This window comes from Camelina sativa, chromosome 19 (genome assembly GCF_030686135.1).
Source record: "Camelina sativa cultivar CO46 ecotype springtype chromosome 19, ASM3068613v1".
Lineage (NCBI taxonomy): Eukaryota > Viridiplantae > Streptophyta > Magnoliopsida > Brassicales > Brassicaceae > Camelina > Camelina sativa.
In genome coordinates this window covers 7,505,825-7,524,982 of record NC_141898.1, presented here as the reverse complement: position 1 = coordinate 7,524,982, position 19,158 = coordinate 7,505,825, and the positions used below count along the sequence as shown (strand labels likewise).

The 19,158-nt window shown below is 34.8% G+C and overlaps 5 protein-coding genes across 6 annotated transcripts; 4 read left to right on the top strand and 1 right to left on the bottom strand.

Annotated features, from left to right (window-relative positions):
- The first annotated feature begins 1,521 nt into the window (after positions 1 to 1,521).
- Positions 1,522 to 2,944, top strand: LOC104765457 (putative F-box protein At3g16210). The gene has a single exon (XM_010489170.2). The coding sequence runs from the start codon at positions 1,605 to 1,607 to the stop codon at positions 2,772 to 2,774; it is 1,170 nt and encodes a 389-aa protein (XP_010487472.2). The 5' UTR covers positions 1,522 to 1,604; the 3' UTR covers positions 2,775 to 2,944.
- Positions 2,945 to 3,272: 328 nt separating this feature from the next.
- On the top strand, positions 3,273 to 5,349 carry LOC104765456 (uncharacterized). Of its 2 annotated transcripts, none has more exons than XM_010489169.3 (4): positions 3,273 to 3,727; positions 3,988 to 4,432; positions 4,521 to 4,636; positions 4,722 to 5,349. In XM_010489169.3, exons 1-4 carry the CDS (start codon positions 3,337 to 3,339, stop codon positions 5,141 to 5,143), a joined length of 1,374 nt encoding a protein of 457 aa, XP_010487471.1. In that variant the 5' UTR covers positions 3,273 to 3,336; the 3' UTR covers positions 5,144 to 5,349. The 2 variants fall into 2 exon arrangements, with proteins under 2 accessions (XP_010487471.1, XP_087357981.1); XM_087501855.1 differs by having other exon boundaries at positions 3,283 to 3,727; positions 3,992 to 4,432.
- Positions 5,350 to 5,471: 122 nt separating this feature from the next.
- On the top strand, positions 5,472 to 6,943 carry LOC104765455 (putative inactive nicotinamidase At3g16190). Its single transcript, XM_087501856.1, has 5 exons — positions 5,472 to 5,610; positions 5,722 to 5,835; positions 6,084 to 6,321; positions 6,404 to 6,520; positions 6,656 to 6,943. The coding sequence occupies exons 1-5, from the start codon at positions 5,563 to 5,565 to the stop codon at positions 6,727 to 6,729; spliced, it is 591 nt and encodes a 196-aa protein (XP_087357982.1). The 5' UTR covers positions 5,472 to 5,562; the 3' UTR covers positions 6,730 to 6,943.
- A 7,048-nt stretch (positions 6,944 to 13,991) lies between these two features.
- LOC104765452 (protein NRT1/ PTR FAMILY 1.1) lies at positions 13,992 to 18,262 on the top strand. The gene is made up of 4 exons (XM_010489164.3): positions 13,992 to 14,619; positions 14,733 to 14,950; positions 16,507 to 17,063; positions 17,150 to 18,262. The coding sequence occupies exons 1-4, from the start codon at positions 14,508 to 14,510 to the stop codon at positions 18,048 to 18,050; spliced, it is 1,788 nt and encodes a 595-aa protein (XP_010487466.2). The 5' UTR covers positions 13,992 to 14,507; the 3' UTR covers positions 18,051 to 18,262.
- On the bottom strand, positions 18,150 to 19,158 carry LOC104765453 (uncharacterized). Its single transcript, XM_010489165.3, has 3 exons — positions 18,810 to 19,158; positions 18,590 to 18,730; positions 18,150 to 18,462 (listed from the first exon to the last, which is right to left on the bottom strand). The coding sequence occupies exons 1-3, from the start codon at positions 18,972 to 18,974 to the stop codon at positions 18,289 to 18,291; spliced, it is 480 nt and encodes a 159-aa protein (XP_010487467.1). The 5' UTR covers positions 18,975 to 19,158; the 3' UTR covers positions 18,150 to 18,288.

The following is a 19,158-nucleotide window of genomic DNA, read 5'->3' as shown; positions in this document are numbered from 1 at the left end:
TATTGCACATATATCTCGTCCTATCCCGTCTTGTCATGTCATGTCATGTTTCATCTTGTCCCTACCCGTAAAAAAACAGTTAAAAGAGAACATAAAAAAAATTTAACGGATAGGGACGAGATAAAACATCATTAATCCTTAATTTTTTATTGTCCAACAATTTTGGATAAGAACATAACTAAATTTTGTGATTTTCTCACATTTTTTTCAATATAATTTATTCTTTATGCAATAGAAGATTTGTTCATAGTAAATAAATTAAAAAGCTACTTATTAATATTCAATTTTGCATAAATTTATAGTAATACAATATAGTCAACCAATTGTAACTATTGAATTTTCGAGTTTATATAATTATTTTTGGGTAATTATTATTTAGAAATACAAATACAAATACAAATACAAATTTCTTTGCTTTTTTGTTTTTTAAAAATGATTTTTTTTATAACTTTGTTTAAACAACAAATGTAATACATGAAATAGTTTATTTTCATAAATATATATTATTTTTATTTATGATTACAAAATATATTAGTTACATAAGATATTTTTAAAGATATTTCTTGTATATCTTGTGTTTTAGAGAGTAGTTACAAATAAGTTGATCTAGATATACTTTATATATTTATTAAAATGAATTTGAATTGATCTTTATTAGTTTCACATATCTTATATATTAATTAACTTTATATTATTAAGGCTATAATGAATACTTTACTATTTCAAAATACATTTTAAAGTAATTTAATTTTTATTTAAAATTGTAATTAGGTAATTTTTTCAAAATTAAACTGGAATTATTTCTTTGTTCCTAAAACTGTGACAAAAAATATGCATAAATATTAATTGTAATTTTTTTTTTTGTTTTTTTGTTTTTTCCTAAAATATTTATAAAAAATCAGAAATTTAAATTTGAGATATTTCAATGGTTAAGAACTATTGTTTTTATAGTGAGATTAGATATATTTAGAAGTTAATAGTATTTTATATGTCAAATCTCCTAAAATTATCTTGTTTTTTTTGTTTTGTTATAACTAAAATATGAATATTTCTTGTGTAAGATTATCTCATAAGATTGTTTTAGATTTGCAGTTAATATATGATTATCTCATAAGATTGTTTTAGATTTGCAGTTAATGAAATCTTTACAATCAAGCAATTTTGTAAGATTTGGAAATAAAAATATATGGTTTAAATTAAAACCATTGAAAATTTCAGTTGCCAAGATTTAATTTCATTTTGATAATCAATGATAAATATTGATGAGAAAATCGGGTCAACTAATCCTACTATTAAATGACCAGCTAGTATCCGACTTAATTTGAAAGGTTAGAAAAATTTATTTCAATGATATATAAATATATGAATAATTATTAAATACTAACATTTTTATTTAAAAAGTATCAAAAGAAAATTATGGTATAAAAGTTGGTTTACGAGTATTTTTTGCTTTAATAGTATAGATTTGATTAAATAAATAAAATGGTTGATTAGTCTTCAACTACCTGTCAAATAATTGCATTAAAATATTTTAGTAATTAATAAATCAATTTGTGTAGAGTAGTCATCGTGAAAGATAAAGTTAATGATGACCAAACACGCGAATGAGTTGTACAAATTGTCTCTTTTATAAATTGAAATGCAAATCCACGAAACATCTTCAAACCATAGAAAAAGAAGAAATGACGAAATATCTCCCGGATGAATTAGCCATTGAGATACTAGTGAGGCTATCGACGAAGGATCTTGCTCGATTCAAATGCGTCAGCAAGACATGGAGAGGTCTCATCAACCACCGTGGATTCATAGAATTGTACCAAAACAATTCTCCGGCGAAGTTTGTGTCGTTTTACGACAAGGATCTCTACATGCTTGACGTGGAAAGCAAGCGTCCGGCTATTACAAACCCTCTTAAACTCGATTTCCCTTTGGATCAGTCGATGATCGATGAATCCACATGCGTGCTTCATTGTGACGGGACGTTATGTGTTACCTTAAAGAATCACACTTTTATGGTTTGGAATCCATCTTCGAAGCAATTTAAGATCTTACCAAATCCCGGTATATACCCAGATTCGAACATTCTGGGTTTCGGTTATGACCCGGTTCACGACGATTACAAAGTCGTAAAGTTTATCAACCGGCGTGATGCTTCCACGGCGCATGTTTTCGAATTTAGAACCGGTTCTTGGAGAGAGAGCCTACGGATTCCTAATCCTGATTGGTATTACAGAGACAGAAGAGGTACACTATTGGACCAATACCTCTATTGGATTGCTTACCGGTCTAGTACTGACCGGTTTATCCTATGCTTTAATCTCTCAACCCATGAATACCGAAAATTCCCTCTTTTGGTTTACAACCAAGGCGTGACGTGTTCATGGTTAGGCGTTACAAGCCAAAAACTCTGTATCACAGAGTACGAAACGTGCAGGAAGGAGATTAAGATTTCGGTTATGGAGAAAACCGGATCATCATGGAACAAGATTATAAGCCTTTCAACCTCGAGTTTCATCTCCGTACATGATCATATCTACGATTATCAAGTTGAATTCGTGTCTTTTACTAAAAGAAACGATCTCGTCGTAACGTTCACTGGATACAAAGATAATTTCGAGATGGAAACTGAAGAACGTACGAAGACGAAGGTGTTCTTATACAAAACTGGAGACGAGAAATTTGAACAAGTCCAGTTCTGTAACTCTCTAGCCGGGTTACGATTTCTCTGTGAATTTGTGGAGACTCCTAAAATTACTAATCGCATATTTACTTGAAAGTAAAAAATAAAACTCAATAAATTAATACTTTCACCAAATATATAACATATACATGTTAAAAAAAACGGTCTAGGCGCTAAGCGCTCAATATATGTCTAGAGACTGTTTAGACCGCCTAAAATCACATAATATTATTTTAATATATATATATTTTACTTTTAACTACATATATTTAAATTTTTAAAATTTATATTAATGTTCATATGTTATTAATCTAAATTAAATAAATATATTTTTAATAATTTTAGTTTATAATTTATTATTATTTATTTATTCTAACATATATTTTTACATAATTTTATATATAATATTATATATAATATTTTGTATTGTAAACGTATAAATCGGATTTAGTTTCTTGAACACAACAACATAAAAAAAAGTGATCCTACATTATAACCGGATAGACGAAATTGGTTTGAATTGTTGAATTAAAGACCAAACCGGGATAAATGAAATTGGTTATTTAGTCATTCATTTATAGATTATAAAAATTGAATAAATTGACCAAACTCCAAAGAGAGAGAGAGAAAAAAAAAAAAAGAAGAAAAGAATATTAATGGAGAGAGGAGGGATGAGCAGTGGGCAATCACTGTGGCACTCTCAGTCACCGAAAACTCCAACGACGATGCTGGATCGGGCGCTTTCATCTCGCCGTCCTCACTCAGACGCCGATCTATCTGCTTCCGGCGAATCCGGTACCGACGAATCTAAGACCAAACGCCCACACATCTACCTCCTTGCTTCCAATTTCCTTTCTCGGATCGGTCATCAGTGGTGGCCTTGTCTCATTCTCGCTCTCCTCTTCCTCGTCCTTCTCTTCCTCATCTCCGTTGCTTTACATTCTCACAGCTTCGTCTGCATCTCCGGCTTCGATCCCGCTGCTCGGATCGGCTTCTTCGGTCTTGATGGCCTCGAATCGGACTTCGGTGCCCTCGGTGTTCCTTGGTGTAAGCACTCGAGATCTCTGTTTCTTGAACCGTTGATTCGTTTTGTGGTTCAACATTGTGAATTGATTCCTTGTAGATTTGAAATCTAGGTTTCCATTGAATTGAAGGCTTTGTAGCTTCTAGTGGTCTCTAGATAGTAGTGGTTGTGCTGTGTGTAGACAAAATCAATGGAGAAGAACCATTACGAGTGATTTTTAGGGAATACATTGTTTAATTTTGTTGTTGCTATGGAAGTATATAATTTTTGTCCTTGGCAAAAGGCAGATCGAAACATGGAAAAGAAGTTGAATGGACCTCAAAAGATTTACTCAAGGGTCTAGAAGAGTTTGTGCCTATATATGAAACACGGCCTATCAAGAACAACATGTATGGAATGGGTTTTGATCACAGCTTTGGGTTATGGTTCATGGCCCGTTGGCTTAAGCCAGATCTGATGATTGAGAGTGGTGCTTTTAAGGGACACTCCACTTGGGTTCTGCGGCAGGCCATGCCAGATACACCTATTATCTCACTTACCCCAAGGCACCCCGAGAAGTATTTAAGAAAGGGACCTGCCTATGTAGATGGAAACTGCACGTACTTTGCAGGCAAAGATTTTGTTGATTTCGGAAGTGTTGATTGGAAGACTGTGTTGCGAAAACACGGAATAACAGATCTCAGTCGCGTTATTGTCTTCTTTGATGACCATCAGAATGAACTCAAAAGGTAGTTTTTTCATTTCTCATCTCTTTCTCATATTGCATTTGCTAAGAATTCACTGATTTTTTTTTTTAACATATTTGAAAATGAGCAGGCTAAAGCAAGCACTGAAAGCTGGTTTCCGACATCTTATTTTCGAGGATAACTACGATACAGGAACTGGAGATCACTATTCCCTGAGACAGATATGTGACCAGTCATATATAAGAGGTGGGGGTTCTAAAGAGATCAGATATGTGATCAACATGGATTTAGAATTGGATTGATTCTCATATGGATTGTTTTGTTTCTCCAGGAGGCGGACACAGTTGTTTCAAAGACAGCGATGAAGCCAGGATGAGATCAAAGAGGAAGAAGTTCTGGGAAAAAGCAGTTGATACAGAGGAACTGTGTGGACCAGGTGAAACATGGTGGGGGGTTAAAGGAGAGATGAGAGACGATTTTAACCACACGAACACGCCAATCTCATACAATCAGCATTTTCAAAACAGTCGGTACGTAGAATCGATTCTCGATGTGTATTGGGAGCTACCTCCGGTTGCAGGACCATCATTGACACATCAATCGCGGTATGACCCTGCTCGTTCGACTCCACCAATCGTAGCAGATGGGAAGCACCGTCTGTTCCAACGAGTGGGTTTAGGTCGGCTGGATAAGTCAGTGTTCAATGGCTATACTCAAATGGTTTACCTTGAGATATCCAAGCCCGGGTCATAGAGATTGTGTGATTCCTGCAAAAAGAAGAGTTTTATTTACCTTAGCTTATTTTTCAATTTCCTCTTATAAGTTAAAAAAACTAAAGTCTGTTAATACAGGAGATTCTTTCTACTGTGGCTTTTTCATGTGTCTTGGTCGGTTGTGAATCTCTCTTGTGATGTGATGCTTTAGCAGGTTTAAATTTTAAGGTAGGCAACGTTTGTCTTGTTCCTTGATTAATACTAGTCGGTTTAGATTATCTTAAACTTAGGCGAAATGTTTAGCAAACCGGAATAGAGACAACTGTTGTGTTTTCTTTATTGTTGGGCCGAACAAGAAGACACAAGCCATGGGCCGAGATTCTCTAAATTATTACGATGAGAAAGAGCCTATTGATCTAGTAGAATTAGCAATTCAAGCAAATCTCTGTGCTTGGAACCATGGCCGAGAGATGGACGAACACGGCTCTACTCGTTATCGATATGCAGGTCTCTCAACATGTGAATATCTTGTAATTTGGTAGTGATAGGGTTTCGCTGGTGTGTGTGTTTTTGGGATTTGGGGAGTATATGTTGAAATATTTGTTTTTGTGTGGGCAGAACGATTTCATAGAGGAAGATTCTGTTATGCAAGTGAAAGGTGGGAAATCTATAGTTGCTAATGTTATCAGAGTCGTAGAACTCGCAAGGCAGCGTGGAATCCTCGTGATTTGGGTACTTTCTCCTTCATCTCTCATAGTATTTCTCATGGTATTGATGGAGTTGTAGCAGTTTTCTCATGATAGGGTTGTGTCCTGCTATAAGAAGAATTCGTTAGCAGAATCCAAAACTAAGCTCTGTTTTGTTATATTTTGCTTGCAAGCTCTGTTTTTAGAATCTAAGTGTAAGATCTTTAGTTTCTCTAAGTCAACTGTAGTAAGTACTATTGATGAGAAATGAGAGCTTCTTAATCGTTTTTTTAGGTTGTTAGGGAACATGATCCTCAAGGAAGAGATGTTGAAATATTCAGACGCCATCACTACAATTCTGAGAAAGTCGGGCCAACTGTTAAAGGCACCGTAGGTTCAGAATTGGTAGATGGATTGGTCATTAGAGAAGAAGAAGACTATAAGATAGTTAAAACCCGTTTCAGCGCTTTCTTTGGAACCAATCTTCATTCCTTCTTGCAAACTTCTGGTGTCAGCAAGTTAGTGATTGCTGGTGAGTATGTTCAAGAGTCTTAACACTATCATGAAACTTTTGTTGGACTCTTTTTTGTTTCTGTAACCCTTTTTTTGTGCAGGTATTCAAACACCGAATTGTATCCGGCAAACGGTTTTTGATGCAGTGGAGCTGGATTATCCAAATGTGACTGTTATCACAGATGCCACAGCTGCTGCAACACCAGAGATCCATACCGGTAAAAAACTTTTGTTTGGTGTTTTTTTTTGTCTTTGTGGTTTAACAAAGTCATCTCCTTTGTTAGAAATCTTGTTTTCTTCATTGTCATCTTCGGAGAAAGGAACTAACATTGTCGTTACTTCCGTTGGATCAGCGAATATTCTTGACATGAAGGATATAGGAGTCAAGACTCCTACTTTACACGAGTGGTCCGAAGAATCTGCTTGAGATCATTCGAATCACATATACTAATCATCCTAAACTCTTCTTCTAATCTTTTTCTTGTTTGTATATGTAATGAAGAAAGAAACTCAAGAAATAAAATATAATGTTGTTGTAAGTTAGAAAATCTCCTCTTTGCTGTATTCATTTCTTTGTATCCCGTCCAAAAAACTAACTTATTACATTTACTATAATGTGAAAATTATCATTGGATTCCGAATGTGTAACCTTTTCTTCATCTAAAACACATCTTTTGCTAGTAAGTGATGCATTGGCTTTGAAACAATAATAGTTAGCTAGTTTTTTTTTTTGGTTACAAAACAATAATAGTTGTGAAATAGAATAAATAAATAAACACTATTATTTAGACACATAGCTTGCCATGAACACTAACTTTAAATGTTGTGTCGATCGTAACTTCTTTAATAATGAGTAAACACATTAATAGCCATCATCATATTATGTTAGTTGAGAGAGACTTCACATTATTTCTTGTAATTAGTACATTTTTACTTACTGATGCGTGCATGTACCTGATAATAATGATGCACAATTTATTGTTCAAGGAAGAAATCAAGCGAGGAAAGTGTAGACTAATAATGGAGTATAAAATACTTGGAAGTGACGTTTATGATTAAAGAAAATAAAAAGTGGGAAGATCTAGAGAGTTGATGTAACACAGCTCATTTCATGATTACGAGGGACATTCTTTTGTGTAACCCTTGAAACAATGGGGGGGGGGGACTTTACAAGACAAGCGCACCTCTTTCACTTTCTTTTTCAAGTTATAATTATTGATCAAATGAAAGTCTACTACTACTAGTAGTATTTTTTTTGGTGGCATGTATTTTCACCTAAACAGTTTGATAGTGAATCAAAGTATATGAGTGTTTCTAAAAATTTTAAAATAGTATGTATTGTTTCCCATATGATGGATGATTTAACGTTTGAATTTACGATTATTGATTCCGAGGATAAATAGAAGGTGCATACAAAAATGTGACAAGAGTTTTTTTTTGAGATTTAGGATAATAGATTGATTTGACTTATGATAAGAAAGGGGACAATAGAGTGTTGAAATATCAAAGGCATGTTCATGAATTTAGATTAAAAAAAACAAAAACAGAAAAAGAGAGTAGGAGCTAGAAAAGAGAGGGTCCTTTGTACATACATACATATTTGTAAGTGAAATAAAACGCGTTGTTGGTTTTGTTAATTTTCTAACAATTTTTTGATAATAATAATAATTTCGACATTAACTTTTCTGCAAGACTGGAATTTATTTTTCCAACGAGTATTTAACAAACAACTAAACAGAGTATTAAAACCCCAACTTCTAAATTCCAATAATCACAACAAGAAGAAGGAGACAAGCTGGTAAATAACTTGTGTGTAAATAGAGAAGGGATTTTGAACAGAATTAGAAGAAAAAAAAAATTAGAGAGACCAAAACATTGAATAAGAAAGGCGAGTAGGTGAGAAAAATGAGGTCTGACAAAATATATTTATTTTTCTTTGAATTTGAGAAGAAAAACTAAGTCTGAAACCTGACACATACCTCAATAGATCTTTCCTTCTTGAAGTAAGAAATGGAAGAAAAATTTTAGGGGTTGGCGTGTAAGTCAAGCAATCTTTGTATAATAATAATAACGTGTTTCAGACAAATCCAATTTCTCAACAGTTTCTTCTTTTGGAACTGTCCCAGAATTATCTTCGTCCACAATCTCTTCATATATTCACACCATTTTTATATATCAATAATCAAAATTAAAGATTCTGTAATGTTTTCCACTCGGTAAGTCGTAAATAAAATATTCGCCAAAATATATGTATCGTGAACATCTCTTTGGACTGTGCTATTTCACAAGCCTCTTTTTTTCATAAAAGCTGAAAAGCCAATAGTAAAAACCAAAATATGTTAGCATTTACTTTTTTGTTATATCGACATACAGTGTTATGTGTTATGTGTTTTAATATAAAGTTTCTTCTCCATATGTAGCAGTGTCGTTTGAATTTGGATTTTCTTGAAATCGGTTTAGCCAACCAATTCGTGTTTGGTTTTTGTGTTAAGGTAGGTGTTAAGGTACAACGAGTCTAACTAAAAGTAGTTTTAACAATCAGAAAGTAAACTAGTTATGATGATCACACACAATTTTATAATGAAATGACATAATGAGTAGTAGTAGATTAATAAGTTTGTCAAAAAGGAGATTGCAGAGTATCCAACACCCACGTGCAAGGCAAATGACCATGTCACTTTCATCATTATGGCTTTTTGTTCACCTTTTTTAAAAATATATTTTTTATGATAATTTCAAATCTAAGAAAATATTTTAAGAGATTTTTTTTTGTTGTTGTTTATAAACCGGAGAATTCTATAGTTGATGTCTTGATTAATTCCGAATTATTTTAAATGTCAGGAGTTTGGTATTTAGATGTGGATGCAATAAAGACTGAAAATGACTATTTTTGTAGCTGGTGGTGAATGATGTATGGAATGATGACTTATGAATGAATGGATGTTAGGGTGTTTCAATTTCCCTTATGCAATTGTAGTATAAGAGGTGTCAATCCAATCTGAGTATTTGTGAACAATCAAGATGTGCATATGAGTCTAAGTCAAGCCAGATGTAAAGGTTGTTTGTCACTAACAATCCTATGATGAAATGGAAAGTGCAGAAAGTAAAACTACAAGAACTAGGAGCTAAATGCAAATGGAACATAGTGATTATGACAAACAGAAATAGAAACTATGGAAATGCAAGAATTGAACTAATGCAAGGTAAGTAATGAACAAGATACTAAATGAATGCAACAGAAATGCAACTAGGGTGAAACAAGACAAACATAAATCATAAACACAAGTTCTGGGTTGGAACTCGAGCAAGCACTCGATCGAGTGCAGGGTCGAGCTGGACAAATACGCAAAACAGAGCAATACAAGAAAAACAGAGCAATACCAAAACGAATCAAACAACGATCAAACAACAGGATTTAAGCTAAGAAATCAATAAACAAGGAAGGTCTTGAGGAGGGATTCATGGGCTGGACTATGGTTGAGGTCATCTAACCTGGTCAACAAATCTCAAACAACTTGAGCTAATCTCTAGACATATATTTCTAAGACATGTTTAATCCACTCTCATGGCAAGAAACAATCAAACTCATGCATCTCTAGAATTGTTCTCACAAAGTAAAGAATCTACACAAGCAGGCATTAAGCAATATGTCAAAAAATCAAACAAGACTTCTAATCTCTTAGCAAGCCTAATGATAGTCTCTAGATCTAGCATTATCTATGCTCCTTAGACATTGGTGTGATGCTAAGAGGCTTGAAATCAGATCCTACTCTCTCAGATATAGGATCATCATTAAGAACATCTAGCCTAGAAGAGATCTACAACAATCAAGCTTGACCAAATCAAACAAACCTCAAACACAACCCAGCCTAACCCATCCTCAAGATCCTAAGCAACTACTCACAAGCATACATGATGAACATCAAAATCATAAACCCAGAAAATACTGAAACTTGCATCATTAGAAAGATAAATCAAAGATCTACAATATTGAAGAAAGAACCAAACTCAAATTCTCAATATTAAGAAAGTTATGAAACCAACAATATTGAAGAATTTAGTCTTTTTCTCCTTTTTAAAAGAAGTACAAGATCTAAGAAAATAAAAATGCAAAAGGAATAATTCTAAAAAAGGTAAAAACTAGGTTTTAGACTCTCTAAAAAGCTGGACCTTTTGGTGGCTGCAAGTACAAGCCCTTATATAGAAAATGTAGTGGAAGCCCTAAAAACGCTAGAAGACAAAATAGCCAAGCGGCTCGACCAACTCGACCTGGTGCTCGGTCGAGTGACCGGTCGAGTTGGCTCCTCTTGTGCTCCTCCCACTCGGTCGAGTCCCTCTCAGCACACGGTCGAGTGTCTGGTTGAGTGGGCAGTCGAGTTAGACTCCGGACCTTGGTTCTTCAGCCTTAGCTCTCTTGCTTTCTCCTCATGATTGCTTCACTTCTCCTCAGCATTGCTTCCATGCTCCTTAAGCTCCAAAATCACCTGTTTATGCATGAAAATATGCAAATGTAATGCAACTAAACTCTAATGCAAGAACAGTCCTAAAGCTATGCAATAATGGTCAAAATGGATAGCAAAAGATGCAAAAGATGTGAATATATTAAGGGAAAACAGGGTAAAATATATGAACATCAAAGACCACAACAAATTTCAGATAATGATTTTTGTTTTTAAGTTTCTGGGTTCTACTAAATTAATGAGTCTTATGATCTGCAATGATATAACTTTATGGTAACTAATTAAACAATCAATTTTTTAAAAAATATACTTATATTTATTTATTTTTTGGATGTTACCTTAACAAATTAAATACCAATGATAAGTATATATATACTTCAGTTTCTATCCACATATATTTTTATAGTATTGTATATAACACATTTCATATTCTCAAAATCTAGAAGTATTTGTTTTCGTTAGATATTTTTGATGAATGTTTTTATTTTTGCATTCACTATTCGGATTTAGTCACATCAAAACTATAATTGTCAATTTGGAATGGATGGTCGTAGTCTAACCTATTTTATTAGAGAAACTTTTGGGGATAAGTAATGGGGTTTGGTCTAAAAGCGACATTAGCAGAGGGAAAAAACTAATTTAATTTACTATCTTCGAAGTAATTACTACTACTGTACATTGTAAAGTCCGAAACTTCTTAGATAAAGTACTACTGTATGTTGGCAGCAAATCATGTTCTTTCGTACAGAATTCGTAAGATCATAAGCTCGGGTTTTAATACGTGCATCTGGACTGAACCATGGATCCCAGATACGCCAACACGGCCACCCCAAAGTTTAAATAATGAGAGAAATCTTTTGATTTGTGTTAACACCTTGATATATTTTAACACAAAAAAGTAGAAAATTAAACGTCTTCGAGAACTCTTCCCCCCGAAAGAAATTACCCTTATTTTGGGGATTAAACCGAGCTTGAATGCCTCGAGGGACGGTTATTCTTGGACTCTGACAAAGTCTGGAAATTTTACAGTCAAATCTGGATATGAAGCGGCGAGAGATAGCTCTCGCCCTGCTGGTGACCTCCCTTCTCAGGGACCTAGTGTTACGACACTTAAGGCGCAAGCATGGAAGTTAAAAACATCACGGAAGCTTAAGCCTTTCGTGTAGCAATGTGTGACTGGGTGCTTGGCAACATGTCAACGTCTGCATTATCGCCATATTGGTAGAGATAAAGTTTGTCCTAGATGTGGAGCGGAGGAGAAAACTATAAACCATATGCTATTTGAATGCCTCCCAGCCCATCAAGTATGAGCTTTATCGAAAATCCCCTCACATCCTATGGTATTCCCTTCATCTTCCCTATATAGCAACCTCGATTTTCTATATGGGCGTGGTAAAAACTCTGGTGCAACTGATCAAAACTTGAGAATGTTCCCGTGGATTATGTGGTACATTTGGAAGAGAAGAAATAAGAAAGTGTTTGAAAATATCTCTGAATATCCGCAAGATACACTGGAGAAAGCTATCCAAGAAGAAAAAGTTTGGAGAAGAGCAAATAACAGAGACTTAGCACCAGCGGTAGTAGAAGCAAGCATACCTTCGATCCCAATTCCTCAAGAATCTCTTGTATGTTGTATAGATGGATCTTGGCATACAGAGGTGGATAGGAGTGGGCATGGCTGGATTGCGTCTATCGGTGATAGAATCCTGCACATGGGGCTAAAAGGATCGCGCAGAAGCTTATCCCCATTACATGCAGAGTTAGATACCCTTATTTGGGCTATGGAGTGCTTATTAGCGTTGGACTTGGATAAAGCTCTTTTTGTTACGGATTGTTCAGACCTCCTAAGGATGACGTCTAATATCGAGGATTGGCCGACTTTTTCATCAGAATTGAAAGATTTTATTCATTTCGGAGATAGATTTGCTAGTTTTAGTATAAGATATATTCCCCGAGAGGATAATATTCGTGCCGATAAACTTGCGAAATGTGCAAGAGCATGAGGTTTCTGTTTTTCCCATGTAAGCTCGTCGGTACCTAATTGGTTCTCTCGAAGAGAGTCATCTCCGATAACTTAATATATAGGGTTTGATCGGAAAAAAAAAAGTTTATTCATGAAGTAAATAAAGGTCATACATTGTTACATGGTTGTGGTATCTACTATTTTATTAGTATTTTTTTTTTGGGCCAACTCTTTGTGGAAATGTTGACTTATTAGTGTGATTTGGAGAAAGTGAAGCAACAAAAAAACTTTAAAATATGATTGCACTTACTTTGATGACTCTTCTTCTATTTCTTTATAATGAAAGAAAGAAATCAAATTAGAAAAGTTTCAATTTGTCAAGAAAAGAGGAAGAGAGACAGCCAAAACAAAAGCTGTTAACCTCATGGGATGTTTTCCTTTTCTCAATTATTAGTAAACTTTTGTTATGATTTTGATCCCTTCCTTTTTGGTAATGGGATGTGATTTGTGAAAGCTATTTTACGTGTTTAGTTACAAGATTGTGATTAGCACTTGTAAACCTTTCAAGTTGAAGAGATGGAACAACTTTATTTATATGTAGGCCTGATCATTAGAAGAAGACTTCTTCAGAAAGATAATGAATTATTGAAAATATGTGACTAGTCAAGAAGAAAAATTGAAGTTTCTTCATTCCCTTACTTAAGAATGATATGCGCTTGGCAAGCTTTGAGCTCATAATTTCAAGTATAGGCTGATCTCTTGGAGTAAGTAAGTAAACATGTGTGCGATCAGCAACCCTTATAAAACCTAGAACACTAATGAGATGTCTTACAAAGACGACTCCAATGTTCAAAAGTTGAGACATCTCAATATATTTAAAAAACCAATTTAAATAAGATTACATTTATTAACATATTTTCAAATAAATTTCTGCTGGCTTGAAATAGAAATAGATTTTTTAAAAAAGGATTTATTTCAAAAACAAGTGAACAGCACTACCTTTTTATGTTTGATGTAAGTAACATGGAACATTGAAAGTTGAATGTACAATGTACTGGTTGTTTTTTTTTGTAAATATCTATATATACACATCTTTATATGTTAATTTTCATATCTATATCCATATATTTTGTTTTTTTAAAAAAGAAACATATTTTTCTGGCATTTATTAATTAACTTGTTTTTAGCAAGATTAGGAAAATGACGTTTAATCTAACTTTCTTTCCTCCTACTTTTATATAACTAAGAATGAAAAACCCATCAATTGACGTTTTTATATAACTAAGAAGAAAAATGACGTTTAATCCTATTTTTATAACATTTTCGTACAATATTATGTATGTAAACAATTTTTTTTACTAATTAACTCGTTTGAGCTAATTTTTTTGTAGTAAAAAAAAATGAAAAATCCACTAAAAAACCAAAAATTGTCGTACGCAAATAGGATAACCTTCACTCTATATAAAAAAAGAAGTTAAAAACCATTAGGATAATAAGTTGATTAAAAAATTGATACAAGTAGAGTAGTAGTATTAATTTATTTGGCTTAAGATTAAAAAAAGAAGAATGGTAAGTATATTTAAATATCTCTCTCTCTCTGCCCCCATTTATTATTGCTCACTCGTCGCAGAAAACAGAGATTCCTCGCTGTCTGAACTGAAATAAGATCGCATTAACTCTTTTTAGCTCTCTCTCACAAAGACAAAGATCTTCTTCTTCTTCTTTCTTCTCTCTTCTTCTTCTTATCTTTCCCGTTAAGCTAAGCTGAAGAAAGGTAACACAATGGAGAACCCTCCGGATCAAAAAGACTCATCAAAGGAGATGCTTCAACCAAGTAGTAGTAGAAGAAGAAGCAGAGCCAAGGGTGGTCTTCTCACTATGCCTTTCATCATTGGTAAATACTAAAACATTACATCTCTCACTTTAATTTTTTCTTCTCTTTAACAAAACCCAAATCTTGATTCTAAATTCCCTCTTCTTCTTGTTATATATACAAACTGGGTGAAGGAAACGAGGCGTTCGAGAAAGTGGCGAGCTACGGGTTGTTACAGAACATGATTCTTTACCTGATGAATGATTACAGATTGGGAGTTGCCAAAGCTCAGACAGTTTTGTTCATGTGGGTCGCTGCTACTAATTTCCTGCCTCTCGTTGGAGCTTTCCTCTCAGATTCGTATTTGGGTCGCTTCCTCACTATCGCCGTTGCTTCTCTCTCCGGTTTCCTGGTAATTTCCGTCCCCCCTCTCTCTCAATTTCCCGGTTTATTCTTCTTCATTTTACCGATTTAATCCGGTTCGTTTTCAACTCTGTGTTACAAAGTTTTTAATTCAGACACTTGAATGTTTTCAAGACTAATTTGGGTGAAAATAATCATATCTTGCGGTGGTGTGTGTAATCCGTGTTTTTCCTTTACTTGGCATCTGATAATTGGACCGAACCTACTTGGCATCGGTAATTGTGAGTTAAAATTCCGGTTTGACAGTTTTCGATGATTGAACTTGACTTTACTTGTGTCGACAACAAAAAGAGGATTCAATAAAATCTAACCAAGTCATAGAATTAAGAGCCTTAGAAATTAAATGGTACGAGGTTTTCTAACTAATTTTTTTAAAAAAAAATATTTAAATTCTCGAAATAGTGACTTTTTTTTTTGATATGGTAATATTTTTTTTACCGTGCGTTTCCTGTCTCATTTGGTAGCTGTATATATATTTGCGTAAAGTATAGTAAGACTTATAATATATACAGTTAAAATTCTATTTTAAGAGTTGATATGATTAAGCACTATAGAAGCCTCTTTCCATTAAGAGTAAAAAATTTCACATGTTGCATGTGCTACCCTGAAATTGCTGTCCAATGAAATGTAAACTAAACCGCTTTGTCTTTTCTTTAATGTTTTTGTGTGTCCATCAACAAAATAAAAATATCAAAGTCGATTTTATTAAATTCGAAGCCAGGTGTTCTGATATGTCCCATGTGGGTTTATATAATAACATGTCTTAAATAATCATCATAAAAGTATTTTAAATCATCATTATTAATTAAATAATCCCATTTTTATTCTTTTCAAAATCTTGTTGCTTACCTTATGGTTTATGGCCTTTCTTTCGCAAGTTGTGATTGCGAAAGACCACACTGCTTGAATTTATATTTTTTTGATTATTTTGATCAGTTATATATTATTATGAGTCCATATATATGGGTCAAGGCTGACGTAGTTGACCCACATTTTGCCACCATTTAAGGATTTGACATTAGTTTTTGGCCAACATATAAGTGTTAGACATGAAAGCAATATCGATTGGTGTGACCCATGTTTTTGTACTACTCGTCCCATTCTTGATCTCAAACCTTTTTTTATCTCACCCACTTGAAAAACAAACCTTATCATATACATACATGGTGACATCAGTACATCAATTGATTTTGAAATCTCTAGCTATAGCAATCATTCATCTCGAGTATCAATCATTTTCCGTAAGAAATTATAATAATGTTCTCGTATGATTGTGACCAATTGACGTACGTATAGTTCTCTGATCTAAAACTTAGATTCTTGTTCTTGGAAGTACTTTTCTTTGAAGTCATCTTACGAATGAATTAAAAACTACATTTTTATTTTTGTAAAACGACAAAATCTAACCTGCACAGTGCACACTGTATATATACCCTCTCTTTTACGTAACTATTATTCGATCTATGTCAATTTTTGATTTTATACTGTTTTAATTTAGTGATTTTACTACCATTTTAATAATTTTTTTGAATCAAAACGTTGCAGGGTATGGTGGTTCTATGGCTAACGGCAATGTTACCGCAAGTGAAGCCATCACCTTGTCTAGCAACAGCCGGAACCAACTGCAGCTCGGCGACATCTTCACAATTGGCTCTTTTGTATTCCGCATTCGCACTTATATCGATTGGATCAGGAGGAATCAGGCCATGTTCTTTAGCCTTTGGTGCTGATCAATTGGACAACAAAGAGAATCCTAAGAACGAGAGAGTTCTTGAAAGCTTCTTTGGTTGGTACTACGCTTCTTCATCGGTTGCTGTCTTGATCGCTTTCACCGTCATTGTTTACATTCAAGATCATCTAGGATGGAAAATCGGGTTTGGGATACCCGCGATTCTCATGCTGCTCGCGGGGTTCTTGTTTGTTTTCGCTTCTCCTCTCTACGTTAAACGCAACGTGAGCAAGAGTCTGTTCACTGGTTTAGCTCAAGTGGCTGTTGCAGCTTACGTGAACAGGAAGTTAAGTTTGCCGGATCATCATGACTCCAACGAGTGTTATTATCGTTTGAAAGATTCTGAAGTCAAAGCTCCAAGTGACAAATTGAGGTAAATTGGAATCCATTTCATATATATAATTCTTGATTAGTTTTTTTGTTTTTTTTTTATATTGACACTTTCAAGCAATTGTTTAGGTTTATAAACAAAGCTTGTGTCATAAAAAACCGCGAGGAAGACCTTGGTTCTGATGGTTTAGCCTTAAACCCATGGAGGCTATGCACAACGGACAAAGTTGAGGAACTCAAGGCGTTGGTCAAGGTGATACCGGTATGGTCCACTGGGATAATGATGTCGATAAACGTAAGCCAGAACTCGTTTCAGTTGCTTCAAGCTAAATCAATGGACCGACGTTTAAGCAGCGGTTCGACCTTCCAAATCCCAGCTGGATCTTTCGGTATGTTCACAATCATAGCCTTAATCTCATGGGTCGTTCTGTACGACCGTGCAATCCTCCCTTTAGCTTCCAAGATCCAAGGCAGACCGGTTAGGGTCAATGTCAAGATTCGAATGGGATTAGGGCTGTTCATATCCTTCTTAGCAATGGCGCTTTCGGCAACTGTTGAGCATTACAGAAGGAAAACCGCGATAAGCCAAGGACTCGCAAACAACGCCGACGCAACAGTGAACATCTCAGCGATGTGGCTGGTACCACAGTATGTGTTACACGGTTTAGCAGAGGCCTTAACCGGGATAGGACAAACAGAGTTTTTCTACACAGAGTTCCCTAAAAGCATGTCCAGCATAGCTGCTTCGCTGTTCGGTCTAGGAATGGCGGTGGCTAATATCTTGGCTAGTGTGATTCTAAATGCGGTCAAAAGTAGCTCAAAGAAGGGAAACGTTAGCTGGATTGAAGATAATATCAACAAGGGTCACTACGACTATTACTATTGGGTTTTAGCGATCTTGAGCTTCGTTAATGTCATCTATTACGTTGTGTGTAGCTGGTCGTATGGTCCTACGGTAGATCAGGTGAGAAATGACAAGGTTAATGGTGTGAGAGAAGAAGAAGAAGAGGAAGTTGTTAAATTAAACTAAGATCCAGAAATGGTTGATCACAAATGGTACTGTTCGTGTGTTATAAAAAAAGCTATATATTTGTATGTAATTAGATTATTATATATAATGGATTTTGGATTTTCTTAGGATGTAGAGGGATGATGTTAAATTAATGGGTGTGCTTAATTTATTACAAAAAGCCATTTGTGTGTATGATACTAGTATTTGATTGAAGAGAATCAAATTTTCAATATTGGTAATTTTATGTGAAAAAAAATCAAAGCTTACTAAGAAGATCAGAAACATTGGGTATGACTTTGACGCTAAGAGGGGACATCCACAACCTTCCTGTGGCTATGATTTCTCCACTTGTTTCTCTTCTGATCTCAATCACAACTGATTTTAATCCTCCATTAATCCCATTCACTCTTGCTTCTATCTCTACCGATTCCTGCGATTTGTATAATTATTACTACTAATAATAGTAATAATGCACTTACCTAATTTAGTAATTTCCATGTTTCATCTAATGTATACAACGTGAAAAATGAGTTAAGATGAGTGATAGGAAAGCGAACTTGAATCTTGGCCCTTGAATAAAACGAAGAGTTAAGATCAAGAGAGGAATTTAGCCCGTCGCCGGTGGAGTACACAGCAGCAGCTCCGATCGAATCCATTACCGCCGTCATCACTCCGGCGTGCCAAGCTCCATCTTCTCCCTAAAAATCATCTTTCGTTGTTAGTAAAAAGATTGAAAAACTCGATTCGATTCGATGGATGAGTAGTTTTGTTACGTACCGCGACACGATCTGTGACGAGTAGTTTACATCGTAAGACTCCTTTCCCGACATGGATGAGTTCTAAGCCTTGCAAGATTAATCCCTCGAACTCGCTTTTGCCGTTGCCTTGTGCTATCTCTTCGAGATACGATGATGTCGTTTTAAGGACCGTGGAATCTACCATCTCTCTTTTACGTGCTCGTTACAGAACAACTTGCAAGTCGAATATATGAACGGATCGGATCACTAGAGTTAATTACCACTATAACCTTTGTGTTTGTGGAATGATTACTGATGATTAGCGGCCTCAATGATTTACCGACACTCTCCTCCTTTTCACACTTAACGATTGTTACGTTCACCACGAT